Source organism: Mercenaria mercenaria, chromosome 11 (assembly GCF_021730395.1).
Source record: "Mercenaria mercenaria strain notata chromosome 11, MADL_Memer_1, whole genome shotgun sequence".
NCBI classification, from domain to species: Eukaryota; Metazoa; Mollusca; class Bivalvia; order Venerida; family Veneridae; genus Mercenaria; species Mercenaria mercenaria.
This window is the reverse complement of record NC_069371.1, coordinates 56,811,031-56,825,762: the sequence shown is the minus strand read 5'-3', so window position 1 is coordinate 56,825,762 and position 14,732 is coordinate 56,811,031. Positions and strand designations below refer to the sequence as shown.

General features: G+C 38.4%; 1 protein-coding gene across 3 annotated transcripts in view; it reads left to right on the top strand.

Moving 5' to 3' along the window:
* LOC123531549 (aladin-like) overlaps nucleotides 1-14,732 on the top strand; it is a 121,248-nt gene that overhangs the window by 70,660 nt on the left and 35,856 nt on the right. For all 3 annotated transcript variants that reach the window (XM_053517496.1, XM_053517495.1, XM_053517494.1), the window contains exons 9-10: nucleotides 3,505-3,565; nucleotides 10,970-11,157. In XM_053517496.1, coding sequence (XP_053373471.1) covers nucleotides 3,505-3,565; nucleotides 10,970-11,157 — 249 coding nt within the window. The remainder of the gene's footprint in view (nucleotides 1-3,504; nucleotides 3,566-10,969; nucleotides 11,158-14,732) is intronic.

Sequence of the window (14,732 nt, the reverse complement as noted above, 5' to 3'; positions counted from 1 at the left end):
TTCATTTTTTATGGTTTGATTTGATACAAAGTTCCAAAACATCTTTAACAACTATAAATCTTGTATTCGATGATGGGTCTGTCAGATCCATTCATAGGTTCCAGAGTTATGGCCCCCAGATTGACCTCTGAAAGAGCAAAAATTTGTTAATTAGCTCCCATGAGCCTTTGCTCAAGGTGAGCTTTTGTGACAATGTCTGTCGTCAGTCGTCCATCATCTGTTGTGTGTCTGTCAACAATTTCTAAAAAAATCTTCTTCTTGAAAACCACTGGGCAGAATTATACCAAACTTCGCAGGAATGATCCTTAAGTGGCCCCCTTTCAGAATCATTCAAAGAATTGAATTCCATGCAGAACTCTGGTTGCCATGGCAAACGAAAGGAAAAACTTTAAAAATCTTCTTGTCCAACACCGCAAGGCGTACAGCCTTGATATTATGCATGTGACATCATCTAATGGTCCTCTGTGAAGATTGTTCAAATTGTGCCCCTGGGGTGAATAGAGGCTCTGCCCTGGGGGTCACAAGTTTTACATAGATTTATATAGGAAGAAACTTTAAAAATCTTCTTGTCTAAAACCACAAGACCTAGGCCCTTGATATTTGGTATGTAGCATTGCCTTGTGGTTCTCTACCAAAAGTGTTCAAATTATAACCCTGTGGTGAAAAGAGGCCCTGCCCCGGGGGGTCTCAAGTTTTACATAGACTTATATAGGAAATTTAAAAAAAAAACTTCTTGCCTGAAACTGCAAGGCCTAGGCTTTTGATATTTGTTATGTTGCGTGGTCTTGTGGTCCTCTGCCAAAGTTGTTCAAATTATGCCCCTTGGAAGAAAAGAGGCCCCGCCCTGGGGGGTCACTTGTTATATGAGTTACATAGGAATAAATACTTCAAAAATTATCAGAGCATATTTCCTAGAATGTTTAATTATAATTACCTGATGACCTAAAGTGAATAGGGGTCAGTTGACTGTGACTGTGACCTACTGACCTACTTCCTTGTTTTTTAAGATACAACCTTGAAATTTAGATGACATTTACAGTTTTGCGCACCGATCTTAAAACCGACTTTCAGTGACCATGAATGTGACCTACTGACCTACTTTCTAATTTTTTAGCATCAGTCTGCCATGTTAAACATGTAGCTCATATTACTCAGGTGAGCGATTCAGGGTCATCATGACCCTCTTGTTTTACCTTGTGAACACTATAGAAGTGATATTTCATATTTGATTTTAACCTAACTTACACACGACTTATGTCACAATAAGATCTCAGTTCCTTTCGAAAACTGGCTAGATTCCATCACAAGTTCTAGAGTAACTTGTATTCTATTTTGGCCCTTTAGCCATATGGAGGTTTCATTTATGCTTTGATTTGATACAAACTGACACAGAATGATTATCTTGATGATCTCTAGGCCTGTATCAGAACTGGGTCATGCCAGGTCAAATCAAAGGAAAAGCTTGTTAACACTCTAGAGTTCACAATTTTGACCCAATCCAAATGAAACTTGGTCAGAATGTTACCCTTAATAAAGTCTTGAATGAGTTCGATATTGAGTCATCTGGGGTCAAAAACTAGGTCACCAGGTCAAATTAAAGGAAGAGCTTGTTAAAAACCTAGAGGCCACATTTATGACCCTGTCTTCACAAAACATGGTCAGAATGTTTATCTTGTGGATTTCTAGAAACAAGAAACCCTTTTGTTGATTCTTTCTTCATAAAACTTGGTCAGAATATCTGTTATCGTAAAGTTTCTATTTGATTTCAAATTTGGGTTACGTGGGGTCATAAACTAGGTCACTAGGTCAAATCAAAGGAAAAGCTTGTATACACTCTAGAGGCCACCTTTTTGCTCCAGTAATCCCGAAACTATCAGAATGTTTGTTTTCACGAAATTTTGGACAAGTTCGAATCTGGTTCACATGGGGTAAAAAACTAGGTCACTAAGTCAAACCAAAGTAAATCCTTACTTACACACTAGAGGCCACGATTTTTAGTCCAATCTTAATGAAAATTGGTCAGAATATTTGTCTCCATGAAATCACTAGGTAAAACATGTTTACACTGTTATGGTATATTACTCAGGTGAGTGACCTACGGCCATGTTTGCCCTCTTGTTTCCTGTCCAGTCTGTAAGTCAACAATCCTTAAAAGCATTTTAATATTACTTGCACAATTTTCACCACCATGAGATGGAGTGTCATGTGCAAGAACCAGGTCCCTATGTCTAAGGTCAAGGTCACACTTAGAGGCCAAAGCTCAGATACAAGAATGACTTTGTCTTGAGCATTTCTTCTGTATGCACCTAAGCCTTTGGATTACCAACAAATATGTACACAGGATGGACTAGGGATAAAAGGTAAAAGTAAAGGTCTTGTTTATTATAGTGTCACCCCTACTGAAAGGGCCAGCCAATTTGGCTTATGAGACACCTTTATTGTGCGTACCAATTATCTCCCAACTCCTACCACTATGCCAGGCGCCAGGCGGATAGAAGTCGGTAACCATTCATTTAACTAGCTCGCGGCTCACGAACCGGCCATTTCGGAATGAGTCCCATGACAAACATTCCCCGGACCAACGATCCCCATGGGGCTCGAACCTTCGACCTCCCGATCCCGAGGCGGACGCCTTAACCACTGGGCCAAGGTGACCGGGATATTTAATCTGTGCTATAAGTCACTATATTCGCTGAATAAATCACATCATTTCTGTGTCAGTCTTGTTAAATAGTTATTTCAGTTGATCTAATCCAGTGGAGAAAATTGAGCGAGCGAGTTGAGGTGAGCCAGTGGTGTGAAAGTTGTTTTGACTAACAGCACAGATTAAGAAAAAACATTTCTATAAATAGTTTGTGGTAAAGGCCCTAAGTGAGCTATTTCGAAACATCACCTTTAATGACATGGGCTATGATGGAGGAACTGGTCTTACACTCTGAAGATAACAGAAATGAGACAGAGTTTTATATGTTATTTAATTTAATGTAACATATTCTTTATTAATGAGCGTATACTATAGTAAATTGATAAACCCGGAGGAGATTAAAGGGAGACAAAGCAGTGGACCAGTTACATAGAACTACTTTCAGTCATTTAGTTTTTATTAAAGTTCTACTAAAATCTTATTTGATAAAGATCTACGATATTTCACGATTTTAGAATATAGCGATAGTTTAGTAAAGAAAATTTGGTAAACTGTTTGTACCTAAAGCTTCAGAGCTAGACTAAATTTTGGAAAATTAAAGATTGATCTTGCGTTTTCCATTACTGCTCATGAACAGACTCAATCAAACTGTGTCTGCAATTTTCACTGTTTGCCTTGTTCTCGGTGCTTCCGAGGGATCTACTTTCCAGATTTTATTTAAAGAAATTGTATGTTGTTGTTATTGTTGCAACTGATCCCTCGTCCTTTTATAAGGGACGCAGTGCAGGGAGGGATGCTGGAATGCTGGGGACCAATCAAAATCCTTGACACAACGAGCGCTCTTGTATATTTATTTGCAGAGTGTGGGAAACACGAACATGGAACTGTGAGAAATGGTCAACATCAACTGGACCTTGCAAGGTATATTAAATGCACAGAATGAATTATTATCTTTATGTTGGGAGTTTAAAAAAAAAATGTATGTAGTTTTAGAGGACTCTTGCCAAAATAACAGCAATATTTGTTTTGTACAGCTGTCAGTAAACCTAACCACTGTTCTGTGTGCTGAATACAGCACTTTATTCTATAAACATGCAATTTTTAGTTGGTCATCAAGGTAGTGTACCAGTGTTGTGAAAAAGAGGCCTAGAAATGACCTTTGATGGCATTTTTAGCTCACCTGTCACAAAGTGACAAGGTGAGCTTTTGTGATAGCGCGGTGTCCGTCGTCCGTCAGTCCGTAAACTTTTGCTTGTGACCACTCTAGAGGTCACATTTTTCATGGGATCTTTATGAAAGTTGGTCAGAATGTTCACCTTGATGATATCTAGGTCAAGTTCGAAACTGGGTCACGTGCCTTTAAAAACTAGGTCAGTAGGTCTAAAAATAGAAAAACCTTGTGACCTCTCTAGAGGCCATATATTTCACAAGATCTTCATGAAAATTGGTCAGAATGTTCACCTTGATGATATCTAGGTCAAGTTCGAAATTGGGTCACGTGCCTTTAAAAACTAGGTCAGTAGGTCTAAAAATAGAAAAACCTTGTGACCTCTCAAGAGGCCATATATTTCACAAGATCTTCATGAAAATTGGTCAGAATGTTCACCTTGATGATATCTAGGTCAGGTTCGAAACTGGGTCACATGCCTTCAAAAACTAGGTCAGTAGGTCTAAAAATAGAAAAACCTTGTGACCTCTCTAGAGGCCATATATTTCATAAGATCTTCATGAAAATTGGTCAGAATGTTCACCTTGATGTTATCTAGGTCAAGTTCGAAACTGGGTCATGTGCCTTCAAAAACTAGGTCAGTAGGCCAAATAATAGAAAAACCTTGTGACCTCTCTAGAGGCCATATTTTTCATGGGATCTGTATGAAAGTTGGTCTGAATGTTCATCTTGATGATATCTAGGTCAAGTTCGAAACTGGGTCACGTGCGGTCAAAAACTAGGTCAGTAGTTCTAAAAATAGAAAAACCTTTTGACCTCTCTAGAGGCCATATATTTCATGAGATTTTCATGAAAATGGTCAGAATATTCACCTTGATGATATCAAGGTCAAGTTCGAAAGTGGGTCACGTGCCATTAAAAACTAGGTCAGTAGGTCAAATAATAGAAAAACCTTGTGACCTCTCTAGAGGCTATATTTTTCATGGGATCTGTATGAAAGTTGGTCTGAATGTTCAGCTTGATGATATCTAGGTCAAGTTCGAAACTGGGTCTCGTGCCTTCAAAAACTAGGTCAGTAGGTCAAATAATAGAAAAACCTTGTGACCTCTTTAAAGGCCATATTTTTCATGGGATCTGTATGAAAGTTGGTCTGAATGTTCATCTTGATGGTATCTAGGTCAAGTTCGAAACAGGGTCATGTGCGGTCAAAAACTAGGTCAGTAGGTCTAAAATAGAAAAACCTTGTGACCTCTCTAGAGGCCATACTTGTGAATGGATCTCCATAAAAATTAGTCAGAATGTTCATCTTGATGAAATCTAGGTCAAGTTCGAAAGTGGGTCACTTGCCGTCAAAAAATAGGTCAGTAGGTCAAATAATAGAAAAACGTTGTGACCTCTCTAGAGGCCATATTTTTCAATGGATCTTCATGAAAGTTGGTCAGAATGTTCACCTTGATGATATCTAGGTCAGGTTCGAAACTAGGTCACGTGCCTTCAAAAACTAGGTCAGTAGGTCTAAAAATAGAAAAACCTAGTGACCTCTCTAGAGGCCATATATCTCACAAGATCTTCATGAAAATTGGTCAGAACGTTCACCTTGATGATATCTAGGTCAAGTTCAAAAGTGGGTCACGTGCTTTCAAAAACTAGGTCAGTAGGTCAAATAATAGAAAAACCTTGTGACCTCTCTAGAGGCCATACTTTTCATGGGATCTGTATGAAAGTTGGTCTGAATGTTCATCTTGATGATATCTAGGTCAAATTCGAAACTGGGTCACATGCCATAAAAAACTAGGTCAGTAGGTCAAATAATAAAAAAACCTTGTGACCTCTCTAGAGGCCATACTTTTCATGGGATCTGTATGAATGTTCATCTTGATGATAACTGGGTCAACTGCGGTCAAAAAACTAGGTCAGTAGGTCTAAAATTATTAAAAAATCTTTTGACCTCTGTAGAGGCCATATTTTTCAATGGATCTTCATGAAAATTGGTCAGAATGTTCACCTTGATGATATCTAGGTCAGTTTCGAAACTGGGTCACGTGCGGTCAAAAACTAGGCCAGTAGGTATAAAAATAGAAAAAACCTTGTGACCTCTCTAGAGGCCATATTTTTCATGAGATCTTCATGAATATTAGTGAGAATGTTCACCTTGATGATATCTAGGTAAAGTTCAAAACAGGGTCACGTACCTTCGAAAACTAGGTCAATAGGTCAAATAATAGAAAAACCTTGTGACCTCTCTAGAGACCATATTTTTCAATGGATCTTCATGAAAATTGGTCAGAATTTTTATCTTGATAATATTTAGGTCAAGTTCAAAACTGGGTCACATGAGCTCAAAAACTAGGTCACTATGTCAAATAATAGAAAAAACGACGTCATACTCAAAACTGGGTCATGTGGGAAGAGGTGAGCGATTCAGGACCATCATGGTCCTCTTGTTTGTTGATGCTTTGAATACTGGAAAAACTGAAGTGGCGCTTCTCCTTAATATCATAAATGGTCACAGCATAAGGTCATTTCAATGAGTTTTGGTTAAAAATTAAAATTTTTGCTTGACTGTATGAAGTACATGGAGAGATATCCTACCAGCCCCGGGGTTCACATCAGTTTCTACACCTAGGATTAAGTTTTGATGCCTGTTCACTACATTTCTGCTGTTGCTGAATGAATTTGATTTAGTTTTTTCTCATCATCACCTTCATGTTACTACACAAGGGTCATAAATCATGGATGCATCAATATTTCATGAATTATCCCATTTTTAGCTCACCTGAGCACAAAGTGCTCAAGGTGAGCTTTTGTGATTGCCCTGTGTCCGTCGTCGTCCGTCAGTCGTCCGTCGTCAGTCATCCGTCCGTCGTCAACAATTCGACTGTTAACACTCTGAAACTTGGTCAGGATGTTACCCTCAATAAAATCTTGGATGAGTTCGATACTGGGTCATCTAGGGTCAAAAACTAGGTCACCAGGTCAAATCAAAGGAAAGGCTTGTTAACACTCTAGAGGTCACAATTTTGGCCTAATCTTAATAAAACTTGGTCAGAATGTTACCCTCATAAAAATCTTGGATGAGTTCCATATTGGGTCATCTGGGGTCAAAAACTAGGTCACCAGGTCAAATCAAAGGAAAAGCTTGTTAACACTCTAGAGGTCACAATTTTGAGCCAATCTTAACGAAACTTGGTCAGAATGTTACCCTCAATAAAATCTTGGACAAGTTCGATATTGGGTCATCTGTGGTTAAAAACTAGGTCACCAGGTCAAATCAAAGGAAAAGCTTGTTAACACTCTAGAGGTCACAATTTTGGCCCAATCTTAATGACACTTGGCCAGAATGTTACCCTTAATAAAGTCTTGAATGAGTTCAATATTGAGTCATCTGGGGTAAAAAACTAGGTCACCAGGTCAAATCAAAGGAAAAGGTTGTTAACACTGTAGAGGCCTTATTTGTGACTGTATCTTTATGAAACTTGGTCAGAATGTTAATCTTGATGATTTATAGGTCATGTTCAAATCTTGGTCAGGTGGGTCAAAAACTAGGTCACCAGGTCAAATCAAAGGAAAAGCTAGTTAACACTCTAAAGGCCACATTTATGACCATATCGCAATGAAACTTGGTCAGAATGTTAATCTTGATGATTTATAGGTCATGTTCAAATCTTGGTCAGGTGGGGTCAAAAACTAGGTCACTGGGTCAAATCAAAGGAAAAGCTTGTTAACACTCTAGAGGCCACATTTATGATTATATCTTCATGAAACTTAGTCAGAATGTTAATCTTGATAATCTTTAGGTCAATTTCGAATCTGGGTCATGGGGGATCAGAAACTAGGTCATTGGGTCAAATCCAAGGAAAAGCTTGTTAACACTCTAGAGGCCACATTTATGACTGTATCTTTATGAAACATAGTCAGAATGTTAATTTTGATGATCTATAGGTCAAGTTCGCATCTGAGTCATGTGGGGTCAAAAACTAGGTCACCAGGTCAAATCAAAGGAAAAGTTAGTTAACACTTTAGAGGCCACATTGATGACCATATCTTAATGAAACTATCTTGATGATCTGTAGGTCAATAGGTCATGTGAGCGATACAGGGCCTTTATGGCCCTCTTGTTTAGCTCACCTGAGCCACAGGTTTAAGGTGAGCTTTTTTGACCGCTTGGTGTCCGTCTTGCATCGTCCGTCTGTCATAAATTTCTAGAGAAATCTTCTTCTTGAAAACCACTGGGCAGAATTACACCAAACTTCACAGGATTGATCCTTGAGTGGCCCCCTTTCAAAAGTGCCCAAAGAATTAAAATCTATGCAGAACTCTGGTATAGATCCTTGATATTTGACATGTGACATCATCTAATGGTCCTCCATGAAGATTTTTAGCTCACCCGAGCACAAAGTGCTCAAAGGTGAGCTTTTGTGATCACTCTGTGTCCGTCATCCGTCTGTCATCATCAACAATTTGACTGTTAACACTCTAGAGGTCACAATTTTGGCCCAATCTGAATGAAATTTGGTCAGAATGTTACTCTCAATAAAATCTTGGATGAGTTCGAAATTGGTTCATCTGGGGTCTTAAACTAGGTCACCAGGTCAGATAAAAGAAAAAGCCTTTTCAACACTCTAGAGGCCACATTTATGACTGTTTCTTCATGAAACTTGGTCAGAATGTTAATCTTTATAATCTTCAGGTCAAGTTTGAATCTGGATCATGTGGGGTCAAAAACTAGGTCACCAGGTCAATTCAAATGAAAAGCTTGTTAACACTCTAGAGACCACATTTACGACCATACCATAATCAAACTTGGTCGGAATGTTAATCTTGATCTTTAGGTCAGGTTTAATTCTGGGGTCAGGTGGGTTCAAAAACTAGGTCACCGGGTCAAATCAAATGTAAAGCTTGTTAACACTCTAGAGGCCACATTTATGATAATATCTCTATGAAACTTGGTCAGAATGTTAATCTTGATGATCTTTAGGTCAAGTTCAAATGTAGGTCAAGTGGATTCAGAAATTAGGTCTCCAGGTCAAATCAATGGAAAAGCTTGTTAACACTCTAGAGGCTACATTTATCACTGTATCTTCATGAAACTTGGTGAGAATGTTAACCTTGATGATCTTTAGGTCATGAAGCTTTTGCAAAGAAATTTTTTCAAGCAAGCAATTAAACTCGAATCTTGGTCATGTGGAATGCGACCTACTGACCCTCTTTTTAGCTCACCTGTCACGTAGTGACAAGGTGATCTTTTGTGATCGCCCTTTGTCCGGCATCTGTCGTCCGTCCGTTGTCTGTGGTCTGTTCACAATTTTTTGTGAACACAATAGAGACCACAGTTTGCAATCTATTTTAATCAAACTTGCACAGAACTTGTATTGGCATAATAACTCGGATCCTTTCGAAAACTGGCCAAATCCCATCATGGGTTCTAGAGCTACGGCCCCTTAAAGGGCCAAAATTTGTTAATTTGCAATGCAATGAAACATAACCCTAGCTTGCCTACTTACTGAATTATTTCGCTTATTAGCTTTTGTGATCGCTCACTGTGCAGAGTCCGTCCGTCCATCCTTCCACTTTCCTTTAAACAACATCTCTTTCTAGTCCACCTGGCCAATTCTGATGATACTTCACAGGGATGTTGGTATAACTTGGCACAAATGTTCACCATCATGAGACGAAGTGTCATGTGCAAGAACCAGGTCCCTAGGTCTAAGGTCAGGGTAACACTTAAGAGGCCAAAGGCTAGATACAAGAATAACTTTGTCTGGAGCATTTCTTCTTCATGCATAGAGGGATTTTGATATAACTTGGCACAGATCATATTGAGAAGGTGTGTTGCATTTATGACCAAGGTCTGTCAGGTCAAAGTTAAGGTCACAAAATGATGTGTGATTTTTATGCCCCCACTTTAGAGGGGGGGCATATAGATTTGTCCTTGTCCGTCCGACCGTCCTTCCTTCCGTCCGTCCTTCCGAGAATGTTGTGTTGCGCCTAGCTCCAAAAGTATTTGACGTAGAGTCACAAAACTTCACAGGAATGTTGGTCAGCATGTGTAGTTGTGCACCTGGGGTTTCACGTCTGGATTCATTCAGTCATGTAGAAGTTATGGCCCCTGACTTTGTAAAAATTGGTCATTTTAGTGTTGTGTTGCGCCTAGCTCCAAAAGTATATGACATAGAGTCACAAAACTTTACAGGAATGTTGGTCAGCATGTGTAGTTGTGCACCTGGGGTTTTGCATCCGGATTAATCCAGTCATGTAGTAGTTATGGCCCCTGACTTAGTAAAAAATTGGTCATTTTAATGTTGTGTCGCGCATAGCTCCAAAAGTATTGGACCTAGAGTCACCAAAGTTTACAGGAATGTTGGTCACCATGTGCAGTTGTGCACCTGGGGTTTTGTGTCTGGATTCATTCAGTCTTGTAGGAGTTATAGCCCCTGACTTAGTTAAAATTGGTCATTTTAATGTTGTGTTGCGCGTAGCTCCAAAAGTATTTGACCTAGAGTCACCAAAGTTTACAGGAGTGTTTGTCAGCATGTGCAGTTGTGCACCTGGGGTTTTGCGTCCAGATTCATTCAGTATTGTAGGAGTTATGGCCCCTGACCTGGGAAAAAATTGTCATTTTAATGTCATGTAGTGGGGGCATGTATCCCATGGACACATTTCTAGTTTTTTATATCTGTTTGGCACGTGTGAGGGATTTTGAAATAAGTTTAAACATATGTTCAACTAATCCCAAGGGTGTGTTGGGTCAATGACCTGGATCTCTTGCATCAAGGTCATGGTCACAATTTGACATATTGGTTTTCTGCATGCAGTCATTATTTTTGTTTTTATTTTGAGCAGACAACTGTAGCATTCTCGGACACACTTGATCATAAGCAATCGGCAACTGTATTATATATATATATATATATATATATATAACTTTAATCTAATTGTTGTGTTATAACATATTGTATATATAGTACAATATTGTTTATACATCATTGACAGATACCAAATCATTATGTTATACTGCAGTAGAGAAAATTAGTACTTGTAGTAGCCTTCCAGTAGAGAACTTTGTATTGCATGGAAATACTTAATTCACTTAATCAACTTATATACTAAAGACACAAACTGCATAAACATAAATTTAATGAATGCTTTATTTTCAGACAGCTTGTTGGAGTCCTAAAGGAAATATTCTGCTATTTGCAACAGAAAACCACCCTGTAATATATTCTCTAACATTCTCTGAAGTGTCAGATGAAAAGAAACCTGTGATCTTTGGATCCCAAACAGCAATGGCCACTGTTGACCTGTCAGAAACAGATTTACAAATTGGAGATTCTTCATCTGTTAAGTATGTATTTAGGAAAATGCAACATTGTTGAATATTGACTAGTGTTAAATAATTTCAATGTCAGGCTATGAACCTTTTAGCTCATCTAAGCAAGAAGTGCTCATGGTTTCCCTTTAGGATCTTGGATGCCCATCAGCCTGTGGTCATCAACAATTTCTTTAAGAACCTCCTTATCACTATGCCAGGTCAAGCAAACTTCACAGGATTGTTCTTTAGATGGTCTCTTTTAGATTCTTTAAGCCAAGGACATCCATGTAAAAGTCTGGTTGTCTTGGCAACCAAAAGGAAATTTTTTAAAATATCCTCTTCACAAACCGCTGTCCCAATTTTGAAGTCATTTCACAGGAATGTTCCATTGGTGAGCCACTACCAAGTTCCTTTTCCATTAAAAATATGGCCACCGTAGGATGGAACAAGTGCAGGGCTCGAGAGGACTCCAGGCTTTGAGAGCAACTCGTTCTGCAGGACGAGCTGCCAAGAATTTTCACTTGTCCTGCTATCATTTGTACTAGTCCTGCATTTCACCAGAAAAGCAATATTTAGCTCGACTATCCGAAGAATAAGTAGAGCTATCCTACTCACCATGGCGTCGGCATCAGCGTCACACCTTGGTTAAGTTTTTCGTACCAGTCCACACTTTGACAAAGTCTTTTGAGATAAAGCTTTGAAACTTTCAGCACTTGTGTACCATCACCATGTCCAGTTTGAGGCAAGAGTACATAACTCCATCAAGGATTTTGGCTGAATTATGGCCACTTTTAACTTACAAATCTTGGTTAAATTTTTCGTACCAGTTCACATTTTGTGTAAAGTGTTCAACATATGGCTTTGAAACTTTTATCACTTGCTTATTATAACAGTCTCTATTTCTAGACAAGCTTTGAAACTTTGAACAGTTGTTTATCATCATGCTTTCCGTCTGTAGGAAAGATTACCTAACTCTGTCAACTCTTTTGGCTGAATTATGGCCCTTTTTAGCTCGACTACTTGAAGAGTAAGTAGAGCTATCCTACTCACCACTGCGTCGGCATCAATGTCACACTTTGGTTAAGTTTTTCATACCAGTCCACATTTTGACAAAGTCTTTTAAGATAAAGCTTTGAAACTTTCAACACTTGTGTACCATCACCATGTCCAGTTTTAGGCAAGAGTACATAACTCTATCAAGGATTTTGGCTGTGTTATGGCCCCTTTTAACTTAGCAATCTTGGTTAAGTTTTTCGTACCAGTTCACATTTTGTGTAAAGTGTTTGACATATGGCTTTGAAACTTTTATCACTTGTTTATTATAACAGTCTCTATCTGTAGGCAAGAGATCATAACTCTGTCAACTACTTTGGTTGAATTATGATCCTTTTTGGACTTAGAAATTGGTACAATTTTTGTACAAGTCCATGTTTTGTCATAACTATTTGACATGTGGCTTTGAAAGTTTGAGCAGTTGTTTATCATCATGATTTCTATCTGTAGGCAAGAGTACATAACTCTGTCAAGGATTCTGGCTGAATTATGGCCCTTTTTGGACTTGGAGATTAGTTCAGTTTTTGTCCATGTCCATGTTTTGTCAAAACTATTTAACATGTGGCTTTGAAACTTTAAACACTTGCTTATCATCAAGATTTCCATCTGTAGGCAAGAGTACATAACTCTGTCAAGTATTTTGGCTGAATTATGGCCCTTTCTGGACTTAGAAACTGGTTCAGTTTCCATACAAGTCAACATTTTGTCAAAGCTATTTGACATGTGGCTTTGAAACTTTTAACACTTGTTAATTGTCATGATTCCCATCTGTAGTCAAAAGTACATAACTCTGTCAACTATTTTGACTTAATTATGGCCCTTTTTGGACTTGATAATCAGTTATGTTTTTCATACCAGTCCAAATTTTGCCTAACCTGTTTGTCATATGGCTTTGAAACTTTGACCACTTGTTTACCATCATAGTCTACATACCTAGGACAAGGACTTTAGCTCAGTTATGGTCTTTTTTCGGACACATTGCCATATAGGGCAAGACTCATCTAAATCCACAAAATGCAGGTACATTGTTTTATCTAATCTTTTTTTCTCCTCTGAAAATCACTGGTAATATTTTGATCCCATACTTCCATCAATTCTTCGAATAGTCGAGTGTGCTTGTACTGACAGCACTTGTTCACAGATAGCACATATTTTAAAGTGCGTTAAAAATGGCACTTACTGGAATCTTGTTCTTGACTGTTGAGCTTCCAAACTGCAAACAAAGTTACACTTACAAATTTTTAAGAAAATTCTCCACAAAAGAATATCATTTTCCACCATTTTGACTGCCACAACAACTCCTCTCATAAAGACTCCCACAACAACACTTCATGTTTGACTCCCTTCTTGAATGACCCTCTAACAAGATTGTTCAAGTTATTTCAATTCGTCAAAAACCATGGCTGCCAGGGGGCATGGTCACTTTTCTCTATATGTATATAGTAGAAACTTAGAAAATCTTCTTGTATAAAACTGTTAACCCAATTTTAAAAAAAATTCACACAAATTGTCCTTGTGTGACCTTCTACAATAATTGTTCAAATTTTTCTGATTCATAAAAAATCATGCTGCCAGAGGGCATAGTCACTCTTCATCAACAATTTCTTTAAACAACTTCTCTAAAACCACTGGATGGATTTTGATGAAACTACACAAATAATCTCTGGGTAGCCCTTTTTCAAAGTTTTTCAAATGGTTCTGGTTCATTATACATATGGGTCTTTTCGGTTAAAAATAGGTTTTCAGCTATGAGACTTTTAAAGTCTTTTTCTCTAGAGCTTTGACATTTGGCATGTGATTTAAGGGTTTGACTCGCTACCATTATTGTCCAACTTATTGCCCTAAGGTCAAAAATTGTAACACCCCTGTATGTTACATGTACTTATTCTAGGCTTATAAGATACAAGAAACTTTGAAAATATTTTTCTCTGAATCTGTAATAGCTAGAGCCTTGATATTTGATGTGTGATATCAAAGTTGAACTGTCTACTGCAGTTGTTCAAATTATTGCCTTAGGTTAAAAAATGTATGTGACAAGTATATAATATAGGATAAAATAGAAGAAACCTAACTCTGTACTTGTACCATTACGTTATACAAACACACTTGAGCCTTGTATACAGGTAAGCGCTTTAGGGTCTATGACCCTCTTGTTACCTAGAATTATGTCTCCCCCAGGAGACATATTGTTTTTGCCCTGTCAGTCCGTCCGTCCTTCCGTCTGTCCGTCCGTCTGTCCGTATGTCACACTTCATTTCCGAGCAATAACTAGAGAACCATTTGACCTAGAACCTTCAAACTTTATAGGGTTGTAGGGCTGCTGGAGTAGACGACCCCTATTGTTTTTGGGGTCACTCTGTCAAAGGTCAAGGTCACAGGGGCCTGAACATTGAAAACCATTTCCGATCAATAACTAGAGAACCACTTGACCCAGAATGTTGAAACTTCATAGGATGATTGGCCATGAAGAGTGGATGACCCCTATTGATTTTGAGGTCACTCCGTCAAAGGTCAAGGTCACAGGGGCCTGAACATTGAAAACCATTTCCGATCAA